The sequence below is a fragment of the Schistocerca cancellata genome, chromosome 2 (genome assembly GCF_023864275.1).
Source record: "Schistocerca cancellata isolate TAMUIC-IGC-003103 chromosome 2, iqSchCanc2.1, whole genome shotgun sequence".
Lineage (NCBI taxonomy): Eukaryota > Metazoa > Arthropoda > Insecta > Orthoptera > Acrididae > Schistocerca > Schistocerca cancellata.
In genome coordinates this window covers 753116369-753129621 of record NC_064627.1, presented here as the reverse complement: position 1 = coordinate 753129621, position 13253 = coordinate 753116369, and the positions used below count along the sequence as shown (strand labels likewise).

General features: G+C 39.2%; 1 protein-coding gene across 2 annotated transcripts in view; it reads left to right on the top strand.

Moving 5' to 3' along the window:
- The window catches only part of LOC126162569 (exocyst complex component 7), a 113466-nt gene extending 100488 nt beyond the window's left edge, over nt 1–12978 (top strand). For both annotated transcript variants that reach the window (XM_049919160.1, XM_049919159.1), the window contains exons 11-14: nt 2940–3156; nt 5338–5452; nt 12558–12691; nt 12810–12978. In XM_049919160.1, coding sequence (XP_049775117.1) covers nt 2940–3156; nt 5338–5452; nt 12558–12691; nt 12810–12912 — 569 coding nt within the window. In that variant the 3' untranslated portion in view covers nt 12913–12978. The remainder of the gene's footprint in view (nt 1–2939; nt 3157–5337; nt 5453–12557; nt 12692–12809) is intronic.
- The last annotated feature ends 275 nt before the right edge of the window (nt 12979–13253 follow it).

Below are 13253 nucleotides of genomic sequence, written 5' to 3'. Positions count from 1 at the left end.
ATATCTGTTCATGACAAGATAATTACAGTTCTTAGAATTTATCTTCTTTGAAGTACATTGCTGTTGGTTGCATTAGGAACATTTCTTCAAGCAGTGTAGTACACATATGAGAAAGTTCTTAACTAATCTGGCACAAAATATAAGGAAATGGAATCTGCTCCTGTGAATGAGATTCCTAGTCTCATGATAAAGAACAAAAGGATTCACTGCAGGTGTTCGGAGCAAGTGGAGGCATTAGGAGCAAGTGAAAGAACAATTTCGTACATCACTTCATATGTTTTCTCTTGTGCATGTAGTAAATCTCCTGATCACTGTCAACCCGTGTAATGTAAAGATTATAGTCAAGAATGGCATCTAGTTTGGATTTTGTTTTCCACTGATACAGAATCGTGCAATCTCAAATTCCTCTGAAACATCGTTGTATTCCAATAATTTACTTACAGTTTTCATTTTATTTTGGCACTGGTAAAATGTCAAATCTGTCTTTCCTTCTCTTATGTAATCAGCAAGCAATATCTTAAGAAGTATCACTGAATTATTTTGTGATGCATTGCCAGTTCTCTACTCTAATACAAGAACATAACAATTCTTTGAATTACAAACAATTAACGTCATTATTCAGTATTTGTGCTAATGGAAAATCTTAGTGTAATGTAATTAATTTAATGAGTAAAAGTAACAGTTCATCAAATAGTTGAAGCATTGAGTCATCAAAAGGCACACAAACGAGACTGAAAACTTTGCTAACCTATACACATACACAAACATACATAGGCATGCATACATCTGTGTGGTTACAACTTGCTGGCAGAATACAGTGTGTCAGAACAGCAGTTCTGCAGCTCAACTGAGGTGGAACTCGCATTGGGTAGAGCAGGAAAGAGGAGAAAGGAGGTGAGGAGTGGGAGTGAGGGTTGGGGAATGGACCTAACAGCAGGGGGAGAAAGGCGACAGGTGTATGGAATATGAATAGGACATGGGCACCAACACTGGTGACACTGTACAGCACACTATGACTACGACCTGGTGTGTATAGGTAGGGCAGACAGAATAGAGGATGGGAAGGCTGTGGGAAGAGGGTGTGGGTGGAGTTAGGGGTGGAAGTAATTGTGGGTGGGGGTCTATTGGGGACTGAGGCCCAGAAGGATTACGGGTTCGAAGGATGTGTTATAATGACAATTCTCATCTACGTAATACAGAGAAGCTGGTGTTCGGGGTAATGATCCAGACAGCACAAGTGGTAAGCAGCCATTGAAATCAAGAATGTTTTGCTCAGCACTGTTTTCCGCCACTGAGTGGTCAACTCAGCTCTTGGCCACAGTTTGACCATGCCCATTCATTTGGAGAGCCATTTGGTGGTTACGTCCACATAAAATGCTTGGTTGCCAATGTGTTAACAGATGAATAAATCACTAATCATGTCTTGTAAAATAAATAGATATTTGATTTTTTTAGAGTGAGCAGTATGTTTTACAGGTGAGAAAACCCAGCTTCATTACTAAGCCCTTAAAAATTCATTATGGGGGGGGGGGGGGTGTTATATAGAATACTACTTATTTAAAGTCACAGACACGTTTAAACAATTGGATCAAGAATAAGATTAAATGATTGCTCCTTCAACACAGTGATCAAAAATATTACATAGCTGCAGTAGCCATCAATAGAACATGACCACCCTTCTTAAAGCCCTGATTTTGCCCCTCACCGTACCCTATCTGCACATGAGAGGACTAAGCTGAAATGGTATTTTTCTACACAACATGATCTCCTGCAGGTGTAAATTGGTGCATGAATCCAGCTGCCAGAAGAAACTTGGCAAAACAGTTTGATAAGTTACTCTGAAAACCAAGAGGTGCAATGAGTGCAATAGAAGATATTTTGAGAAACAGAATAAATAGGTCTCTATCGCAAAACTTTGTCCATTAGCTAACACTAACATTATAATGTCATATATCAGTACGTTTCACATAATTTGCAGTTTTACTTTTGAGTGTAAAACATTAATGTTAATTTAATCTGTAGAGTGTTTATTAATTTCACTAAACACATTACAGCATTTGTGGGAGACTCAATGAGTGAAAGCTCTGTTTTGTGATATCTCCCAAAGGGTAACTTATTAGCAAGTCCAGCCTGTCCTTAGTTTGACAGTGTAATGTAAGAAGCAGCTGCGGATAATTGTAGACTGTGGAGGTGAAATGTCATAAAGCTGACACATTTTCAATTTTTCACACACCAGTCTCTTATTACATCATATTCTGAGACAATTTCTCATTGTGGAAGAAAGTGATCATTGTTCTGAAGCATATAATAAGGATGAACATCGACTACCATTATCGAACCTCTTGTAGACAGTTCTTTAAACAACAAGATACATTGTACATTTATTCCTTCTTTAATTTTGCTGTCAAAAACTAGAGGAACAGTCATAAATATAATATTGAAAGGAGCACGAGCACAACTCCAAGTCCCACCAATCAGCCTTAGTGTGGCACAGAAAGTAGCGAAGTATTCAGCTTTAAAAAGTTTTGACCATTTGCTCAGTAATTTGAAGAATCAAATAATTAAATTAACTTTAATGCAAACTGAAATCGTAGCTAAATGACAACTCCTTTTACGCCAAATAAGAATTTTCTGAATGATTAATATATATGTGGGGGGGAGGGGGGAGTGCAGTATTTGTCACTGAGAAAGTTTATTATATTTGTATTATATTTATGAACTGACATGATACTCATCATAGCAAGAGATAAATTATGATGCACGGAACATGCAAATAACTCCCTTCTTCACACAGTAGCTGTATGTGTGCACATGTCCATTACTTTGAAATGCTAGGGAGATTTGAAACTAAAGCTATTGCTCTGTATACTAAAATGTGCATATGCCATAATGTTTGTGTTAGTATTCTTCTTGTGTGATATAAAAATTTACTTTCTCAGGTAAAGTACTGGAACAGTTGAGCCAGACCTTAGTTGTGAAAAGTGAATTTTATGGAGATGTTTGCTTGCGAGCAGTGTTTTTGTTGAACAATAATAATCATGTGCTGAAAGCACTCCAACGGTCTGGGTTATTAGATCTAGTAAAACTTTCAAGGCCTAACTGTGAAGAGTGGTACCATAGCCGCATACGTGAACATAAAGATGCTTATACACAAAGGTAAAATAATTATTTTCTAACCTAAGTTAGTTGATAGGATTTGTTTAAAAATGTTTGGAAGAAAAGTAGAATTGTTCCTCTTTGACAAAATTCATATGCATTAACACATCTAAGTTCCTATCAATTTAGATAATGGTATGAGAATACCAGGTGTTTTCTAAAGAGTTATTTGATTTCACAAGATTAACTTCTGCATGAATGAAGATAGAAACTTTGGGTAAATTTTAACTCAGGCATTGAAGCTAAAAGTTTATCTTTGCACTGGTTATACATTGCCAGTTCATGTGGATGCTGGAAGCGCTCTCCCTGGCGTAGCTAACTCACACGTGTGCTCATTCATTATGCAATGTGCACCAAGTCAAGATCGTGGCATCGCAGCAACAGAATAAGTTTTGGGTTCTCTTTTTCAACAGATGCAATTCAGTTTCAACTGTGCGGCATGATTATCATCAGAAATACAGTACTGCAGCTTCTACATCTCAAAGCGTTCGATGATGGTACCAGAAGTTTATGACACTGCTTGCTTGTGTAAAAATAAATCCACATGTCCTCTCTGTGTGCTTGTTCAAGACATAGAGCATAGTTAGCCAATCCTCATTTGTCTGTCTGGTGTGTTTTGTGGTGGTGCTTGTATTTCAAACCACACGGGACGCAGTTGCTACAAGCACATTGTGATGGCCTTGAACAATTCATTCTGGGTACAGAGCTGGATAATAACACTTTTCTTTCACATTTAGCTTTCAGTATTGAGGATACATTCCATTTAAGTGGAAAAGTGAACCATCACAATGTAAGTGCCACATACGCTAGCCAAGAACAAGACATACTTTCCAAAGCTTCATAGCTTCATGTGTGTTGCACCAGTCTGTCTCTCTCTCTCTCTCTCTCTCTCTCTCTCTCTCTCTCTCTCACACACACACACACACACACACGGTTACAGGAATCATGTACTTGGATCTGTTGGAGAGCTGGCTTTTCCACACTTGTGAGTAGTTGCCAGAAAGTTCATTTTTAAACTGGATGGAGCGCCACCACACTGGCATCTGCATTTAACAGCATTTATTAACAAAGAGCGGTCTCAGTGGTGGATTACCTACAAAGGGTGTATGGATCTCTTATTGCACCAGTGGACTCCATGGTTGTCTGGTTCCATGTTATGAGTTTTTTTTCTTGTATGGTGGCTTTTGAAAGACTGTGTGCCTCCCCTTCCAACAACTATGGGTGGACTGTGATGCTGCACAGCAACAGCAAACATTCTCACAAAAGTATGGGACAAGTTTGGCTAGCATCTGGATGTTTGTCGTGCATGCAGTGGAGGGTATGTTGATAATCTGTGAAAGATGCACTAAACTGTTGATCCTAAATGTAATTGTAAAAGATTCTATATGCATGCATATAAAAGAAATGCCCTTGTAAAATCAAACTGCTATTTTGATAAAACTTTTAGTCCTGTGTGTAAGTAGAAACAGATCTCAAGTTTCTTACTTTATTAATGCAGAACATACAGTATTATGAAACCACATGAATTATTTGAAACAACCTGTACATTGGACAATAATACTGTAAGTGCAGCTCACAGAGAGATAAAGATTTTGTACTCGTATTTTTTTTATTTTTCAGTATTGATCCTTAACCTTGCTTATGTTCATATTTATCCAACAGTCTTTTAGATTTTGTGTGCAATATTAACCTTTTATAATACCAAGGAAATTAGGAAACTGTTTTGTATGTCTTTCTTGTGAATTCTACTAATGAAAAATTTGTTAGTCTGTAAACTTGAATGACTTCCTCTATTAAACTTCAATGGGTTATGTAAACCTCTGCTCATAATTTTCCTTTCAGATCTCTGTACAGCCCTCAATCATAAAAATTGAAAGTGTTCAGTCAAATAGTGAATCAGTGTCAGTGAATACCAACCTCTGGAATCAGTCGGCTCTTTTATGCATAAACAGACATAGTGCTATTGTCCAACTTTTCTCTTACTTTAAGATTCTTTTCATTAAAAATTACATTTATGTGCCTCAGTTCATGGGACAGTTTGTGGATTGGGAGACCATCCTCCAAAACTGCTCAGTAACCAGTGTGTGTACCATAACAGCACATTACAGGAAGTAGTAACTGGATGATGCATGCTTAGTGGCTTTCCATAAACATTGGTTTAAAATTTGGTTTCTTCCACAGTAGTTGGAGTAAAGTGCTCAGTTACATTGCTCCATCAGAATTAGTGCCTTCATCTGTGGTACAGAATGGCAAGTTACGTGATAAAGATCGTGCTGCAATCAAGGAGAGATTTGCTGTAAGTAATCTTCATTTGTAGCACTTTGCTATTAATAATTGATTTATTGGAAGAGAGAGGAATACAGAAATTCTGCTTACTAACTTTTGAGACATGGCCAATTACAACAGGGCTGTCAGAACTGCAAATTATACATATATATATTAAATCTAAATTTGCTGAAATTCAAAAAATAATTCCTAAACTATAAGGAGGAGGTTTTTTAAATGGCTCATTTCTTTATTCTTTTTTGTTTTCATAGCATCATTGAAGAAACAATCCCACATGACTGATTCTGTGTTGATTTCCCACCTAAATGCAAAAGTTTGTGTAGCCAAAACATATTGATCTGGCTTGTAACCAAAACATACTGGTTTCGATGGTGATGTTTCGGTTCCTGTTGGAAAACAGTTCTTCAGACAGGATTTCATATGCCAGAAATAAGGCTATAATTTCATGAAGAAAGAAATCATTGCTCACTTGAAAGTAGTGGGTGACAGTGGAGATTCACTTTTGAGAGTCACTGATAGCTGCTGACCACTGCGTGAATCATCCGTCATTTTGTTCAGTAGTATAACAATGGAACTTCCCTGTAGAAAACAGAATCGTTTGCAAACAGCTGTGTGGCCTCCCAACACCCCAGATACATGGAGATGCACAGACAATGAAAATCCAGAAATTGGAAAAGTTACCATGTGATATTGTTTCTTCAATGACAGTAGCTGTTAGATTTGTTCTGGTGGCTCGTGACTTACTAATTGGTAAATAAAAGTTCCTTCTCCTAATGTACTGTCACATTGCTTACACTATCTAATACTTGTATTTTGCACTTACTCTGTTCTTTTTCTTCTTTGAATCAGACAAATAATTTTTCTGGTGTGTCAGCTTCAATTTCCACTGTACTTTTGTTAGATGTTGTATTTGTATGGTACAAAAAGATAAACTTTTTTTTAAATTCCAAGTTTAATTCTGAAACACACATTCTTTGATTTTAACAATTGAAGTGGTGCCGTAGTTTGGTGTATCTGAGGACTGGTTTACAAGCCATATCTACTGATCCTGATTTAGACTGTCAGTTGTGTGAGTACAAATTTGATACTTGTGAAACATTTAAGGAAATGAACGGGGTTACAACCACTAATATATATATCCTACCAGTTTCACTTGGCTAATAAGCGTCCTTTCAGTGCATTGGAAGGATCCTACTTGTGTGGATTCTGACTACCATTGACGGGTCCAATATCCTTGACATTGATTTGTTGTAGAATCATGGAACATACTCTGAGCTCAAATATAATGAGGTATTTTGGACAGAATTACCTCCTCAATACTGATAAGCATGACAGAATTACCACCTCAATGCTGATAAGCATGGCTTTCGAAAATGTCGGTCATGTGAAACCCAAATTGCACTTTTCTTACATGACATACTGAAAGCAATGGATCAAGGCAGCCAAATAGATGCAGTATTCCTTGATTTCCGAAAAGCATTTGACTCAGTACCGAACATGTGCTTATTGTCAAAAGTACGATTATACGGGGTATCTAGTAAATTTTGTGACTGTATTGAGGACTTTCTGATAGGAAGAATACAGCATGTTATCTTGGACAGAGAGACATTGTCAGATATAGAAGTTTTGTGCTCCAGGGAAGTGTGTTGGGACCCTTGCTGTTCACATCATACGTAAATAACCTTTCAGACAATGTTAATAGTGAAATCAGGTTTTTTGCAGATGATGCAGTCATCTATAATGAAGTACTATATGACAGAAGCTGCATCAATATTGAGTCAGATCTTGAAAAGATTTCAGCATGGTGCAGATATTGGCAACTTCTCTAGACCTGTCCCATACATCCCACCACCACCACCACCACCACCACCTACTCCAGTCCGGTCACAATCATCGCCTATCCCCTCAAAGGCTGGACTACCTGTGAAACCAGTCATGTGAGCTACAAGCTAAGTTGCAAACACTGTGCTGCATTATACGTGGGTAAGACAACCAACAATCAGTCTGTCCGTATGAATGGCCATGACAAACTGTGGCCAAGAAACAGTGGGACCACACCATTGCTGAGGCTCATAACCCAAACACCACCATCACCAAACCATTGCTGAGCTTTCTGCCCAAAGACAAGTAGGTGGGGACCCTCCCTGCAGTGTATGCTATGTTCCCATAACCTTCCTGGCCTCAACATTCATTAGTCTTTGTCCTCACCCTCTAGCCCCTTCCCTGTTCCCATTCCAGCACTACACAGTCCTCTCATCTGCCAATGCGCCCACAATCTTTTTACCTCCATCCTTTTCCACTAACCCTCCCCTGCCGTCCATCTAATCTCCCAACTGCATCTAGCTGCTCAACCTTCTCTCCACCTCATCTCTGTATGCTCCAGCAAGCAGCACTTCACCATCCCACACCCTGCTATCCCTCCCCCTCCCTGCCCCAGCTTCCTCCTTACCCCCAGCACCCATTTGTGTCTCCCATCATGTGGTGCTGCTCACATTGTGGCATCAGCAGCCAGAGACTGTGGTCGTGTGTGTGTGTGTGTGTGTGTGTGTGTGTGTGATCACCAGTTACGTTGCCAGACACAGCACACTAAACCCTAATTTTTCTTGCTTTGAATTGATACTGTCATAATGTGCCATCTGACAAAGCTTATTTGCTTTTATGCCTGGGAGTGTAGATGGCTTTATGAGTAATAACATGCAATAAGTCTCATGCAGCAGCAATTATACACCTCTTAAGAAAATACTGCTTCCACAGTGATAATTATAAGCAATAATAATTTGTACATGGTCTTCCCACTTCCCACAATTTTGTTAACAATAATTAGTTCCATGAGCATTACTAATAATTAAAGTGGTTGTTGTTTAATTAAACTAGCAAACCCAGCAATGCTTTGTAAATGCTAAATATGTATTGGGACTGGATACATCTCCAAATCCCCTTCTTCGCCCCGCCCCCCTCCCCTCTGTCCATCTCCTCCACCCTTCTTTATCACCTCTTTCCCTCCTCTCTCCGACTTAAAGCCTTGTTTATTGTTATTGCAAATGAAACCTTGATTGGAAATGAAGTCACTTAAAATGAGTAGGTAAATTGGTTGGGATCATTGTTGTATGGGGTGTGAGAGAGGTGTGAGAGAGACCTCTCCAGCTGCTGGATCTGTAGTGCTACTAGTTTCAGTGACAGTATTTTGCATAGTTTTAATCTGTGAAGGGCTGGATTACAAAGTTTCAGACAATTCAAATTCTGTTATAGTATTCTAATTGTAAGCCAATGAGCCATGAAATACAACTTTCCTGTTTTCTGTTAAGATCAACTGTGAAGAAGAAAATGGACAGCACATTGTTGTATATACAATTTTGGTTTAAAATTACATATGTATTGGTAGTTCATGGTGTGGGTTCCTGTAGTCATGTCCTAGTTCATGAACCACGGGCAACGTATGAGTGGCCAAGTAAGTGGTCCCGACAGTCGGGATACCAGTTACTTTGAAATAAGGCTGGGCATCTCGGACATATTCTGAGTCGTGGTCACCTTTGTGCTCATACGGCAAAGACTACCAAATCCACCAGTTAGTCCCTCAACCGTTCGGGGTAAAACTCAATGGGACTCGGGGCAAGTAAGGCTAGCAACCTGCTTCCCTGGTACTTTAAATATGATGCTGGCAACAATCAGAGCAAAATGCCTCAGACCTTTGGAGGTGACGGAGTCCCATCTCTAACTGACAAACCAGGGACTCCTAAGATACGACTTGGTGAACAAATGGTAATGAGATAGGGAGCTATTAATATCAATGGGGGCTACTCTGGGAAGAAGCTAGAGCTGGCAGAGGCTGCAAGTAAGATGGGGCTGGACGTTTTAGCTGTTAGTGACATTCGGGTAAGGGGTGAGAAAGAAGAGGAAGTGGGAGAATACAAGGTCTACCTGGCAGGAGTCAAAGCAGGACTAGCGCAATGGGGTGTAGGGCTTTACATCAGGAAAGAAATGGAACCCAGCATAGTTGCAATAAGGCATGTAAACGAACGAATGATGTGGATAGATTTGACAGTGTCTAGCAAGAAAATTAGGATTGTGTCAGTATATTCGCATTGTGAAGGGACAGATCAAGATAAGATGGATAGTTTTTATGAGGCACTCAGTGATGTAGTTGTTAGAGTAAAGGACAAGGACAGTGTTCTGCTCATGGGTGATTTTAACGCCAGGATTGGAAATCGAACAGAAGGGTATGAAAAGGTTATGGGTAAATTTGGAGAGGATATGGAGGCCAACAGGAACGGGAAACAACTCTTGGATTTCTGTGCCAGTATGGGCTTAGTAATCACAAACTCCTTTTTTAAACATAAGAACATTCACCGATATACTTGGGAAGGCAGGGGAACCAGACCTGTCATTGAATATATAATAACAGATCAGGAATTCAGGAAGGCTGTTACGGACACACGTGTATTCAGGGGATTCTTTGATGACACTGATCATTATTTAATCTGCAGTGAAATTGGGATTGTGAGGCCGAAAGTGCAGGAGATCAGGTCCATATGTAGGAGGATAAGAGTGGAGAAACTTCAGGACAAGGAAATCAGGCACAAGTACATAACAGCGATCTCAGAAAGGTACCAGTTAGTTGAATGTAGTCAATTACAGTCATTGGAAAAGGAATGGACAAGGTACAGGGACACTTTACTAGAAGTGGCTAAAGAATGTCTTGGAACAGTAGTGTGTAAAAGTAGGATGAAGCAAACAGCTTGGTGGAATGACACAGTCAAGGCAGCATGTAAAAGGAAAAAGAAGGCATATCAAAAATGGCTACATACTAGAACTCAGGTAGACAGAGAAAGTTATGTTGAAGAAAGAAACAAAGCCAAACAGATAATTGCAGCGTCCAAGAAGAAATCTTGGGAAGACTTTGGAAACGGGCTGGAGACTATGGGTCAAGCTGCTGGAAAACCATTCTGGAGTGTAATTAGCAATCTTCAAAAGGGAGGTAAGAAGGAAATGACAAGTATTTTGGACAGGTCAGGAAAACTGCTAGTGAATCCTGTGGATGCCTTGGGCAGATGGAGGGAATGTTTTGAAGAGTTCCTCAATGTAGGTGAAAATACAATCAGTAATGTTTCAGATTTCGAGGTGGAATGGGATAGGAATGATGATGGAAATAGGATCACATTTGAGGAAGTGGAGAAAATGGTCAATAGATTGCAGTGCAATAAAACAGCTGGGGTGGATGAAATTAAGTTGGAACTCATCACATACAGTGGAATGTCAGGTCTTAAATGGCTACACAGGATAATTGAAATGGCCTGGGAGTCCGGACAGGTTCCATCAGACTGGATAAAAGCAGTAATCACACCAATCTTTAAACATGGAAACAGAAAAGATTGTAACAACTACAGAGGTATCTCTTTAATCAGCGTTGTGGGTAAAATCTTCTCAGGTATTGTTGAAAGGAAAGTGCGAGTATTAGTTGAGGACCCACTGGATGAAAAGCAGTGTGGGTTTAGGCCTCTTAGAGGTTGTCAGGACCAGATCTCAAGCTTACGGCAAATAATGGAGAAGTGTTATGAGTGGAACAGGGAATTGTATCTATGCTTTATAGATCTAGAAAAGGCATATGATTGGGTTCCTAGGAGGAAGTTATTGTCTGTTCTACGAGATTATGGAATAGGAGGCAAACTTTTGCAAGCAATTAAAGGTCTTTACATGGATAGTCAGGCAGCAGTTAGAGTTGATGGTAAATTGAGTCCATGGTTCAGAGTAGTTTCAGGGGTAAGACAAGGCTGCAACCTGTCTCCACTGTTGTTCATATTATTTATGGATCATATGTTGAAAACAATAGACTGGCTGGGTGGGATTAAGATAGGTGAACACAAAATAAGCAGTCTTGCATATGCGGATGACTTAGTTGTGATGGCAGATTCGATTGAAAGTTTGCAAAGTAATATTTCAGAGCTAGATCAGAAATGTAAGGACTATGGTATGAAGATTAGCATCTCCAAAATGAAAGTAATGTCAGTGGGAAAGAAATATAAATGGATTGAGTGCCAAATAGGAGGAACAAAGTTAGAACAGGTGGACAGTTTCAAGTACTTAGGATGCATATTCTCACAGGATGGTAACATAGTGAAAGAACTGGAAGCGAGGTGTAGCAAAGCTAATGCAATTGAGCGCTCAGCTACGATCTACTCTCTTCTGCAAGAAGGAAGTCAGTACCAAGACTAAGTTATCTGTGCACCGTTCAATCTTTCGACCAACTTTGTTGTATGGGAGCAAAAGCTGGGTGGATTCAGGTTACCTTATCAACAAGGTTGAGGTTACGGATATGAAAGTAGCTAGGATGATTGCAGGTACTAGTAGATTGGAACAATGGCAGGAGGGTGTCCACAATGAGGAAATCAAAGAAAAACTGGGAATGAACTCTATAGATGTAGCAGTCAGGGCGAACAGGCTTAGATGGTGGGGTCATGTTACACGCATGGGAGAAGCAAGGTTACCCAAGAGACTCATGGGTTCAGCAGTAGAGGGTAGGAGGAGTCGGGGCAGACCAAGGAGAAGGTACCTGGATTCGGTTAAGAATGATTTTGAAGTAATAGGTTTAACACCAGAAGAGGCACCAATGTTAGCACTGAATAGGGGATCATGGAGGAATTTTATAAGGGGGCTATGCTCCAGACTGAACGCTGAAAGGCATAATCAGTCTTAAATTATGTTGATGATGATGATGATGATGATGGAAAGAGAATATATACAGGAGAAACAATTTGTCTAATAATTCGAATGCCCTGCTATTGTAGTTAAAATTGACTGCCAGAAAGAAAACTATAGCACACATTTTCACCGCACAGAATTTTCTACCTCATAGTTAGTTTTAACAGGAGACCTATCCTGGTCCATCTTACTGTATTTCATCAAACTGTTGGAGAGGAGGTAAACTCTAATTTTATGCATATGATACTTAATAAACTTTCCAGTTTCATCACAAGTGAGCTGTTACACATTTTTGTTGGGCAGAATGGTAGTTTTATTTCTTGTCCGTATGATGGTTTAAAGAGGAAATAAAGAGTTCTATTTTCTGTAAGAGAAACAATATAATTGTAAACATAACATGAAGCTTGTTTTTCTTCCAGGGATTCAACAAGGAAATGGAAGACATAGCAAAAGTGCAGAGGAGTTATTCAATTCCAGATGTTGAGTTACGAGAAAGCTTAAAGCGAGATAATAAGGAATACATACTTCCAAAATATAATGCCTTTTATGAAAGGTAAGGCTTTAATTTCAAATAAAAAAGACCCCCACTCCTCACACACACACACACACACACACACACACACACACACTAATTTGTGACATAAATTAATTTTTAATTTTTCTCTATTTAGGTACTGCAACGTCCAGTTTACAAAGAATAAGGAAAAATATATTAAATATGATCCAGCAGGAGTATCAGAAATGATTGACAGATTTTTTGACGTCGCAGCATAAGTTATCTCTGTAACATAAATAAGCATTGTAAATTTGTGAATTAAATATGTATTTACAGTTTGTTAATTGAAATGGAGATTTTATGTGCCTTTACAGCAGTCTAAAATGCAGTATTTTCAATTTGTGCAATAATGAACAGTTAATTCTACCAGGATACATAAATTGTTGAATATTAATAATAATAGAGCCGGCCCGAGTGGCTGTGCGGTTCTAGGCGCTACAGTCTGGAACCGAGCGACCGCTACGGTCGCAGGTTCGATTCCTGCCTCGGGCATGGATGTGTGTGATGTCCTTAGATTAGTTAGGTTTAATTAGTTCTAAGTTCTAGGCGACTGATGACC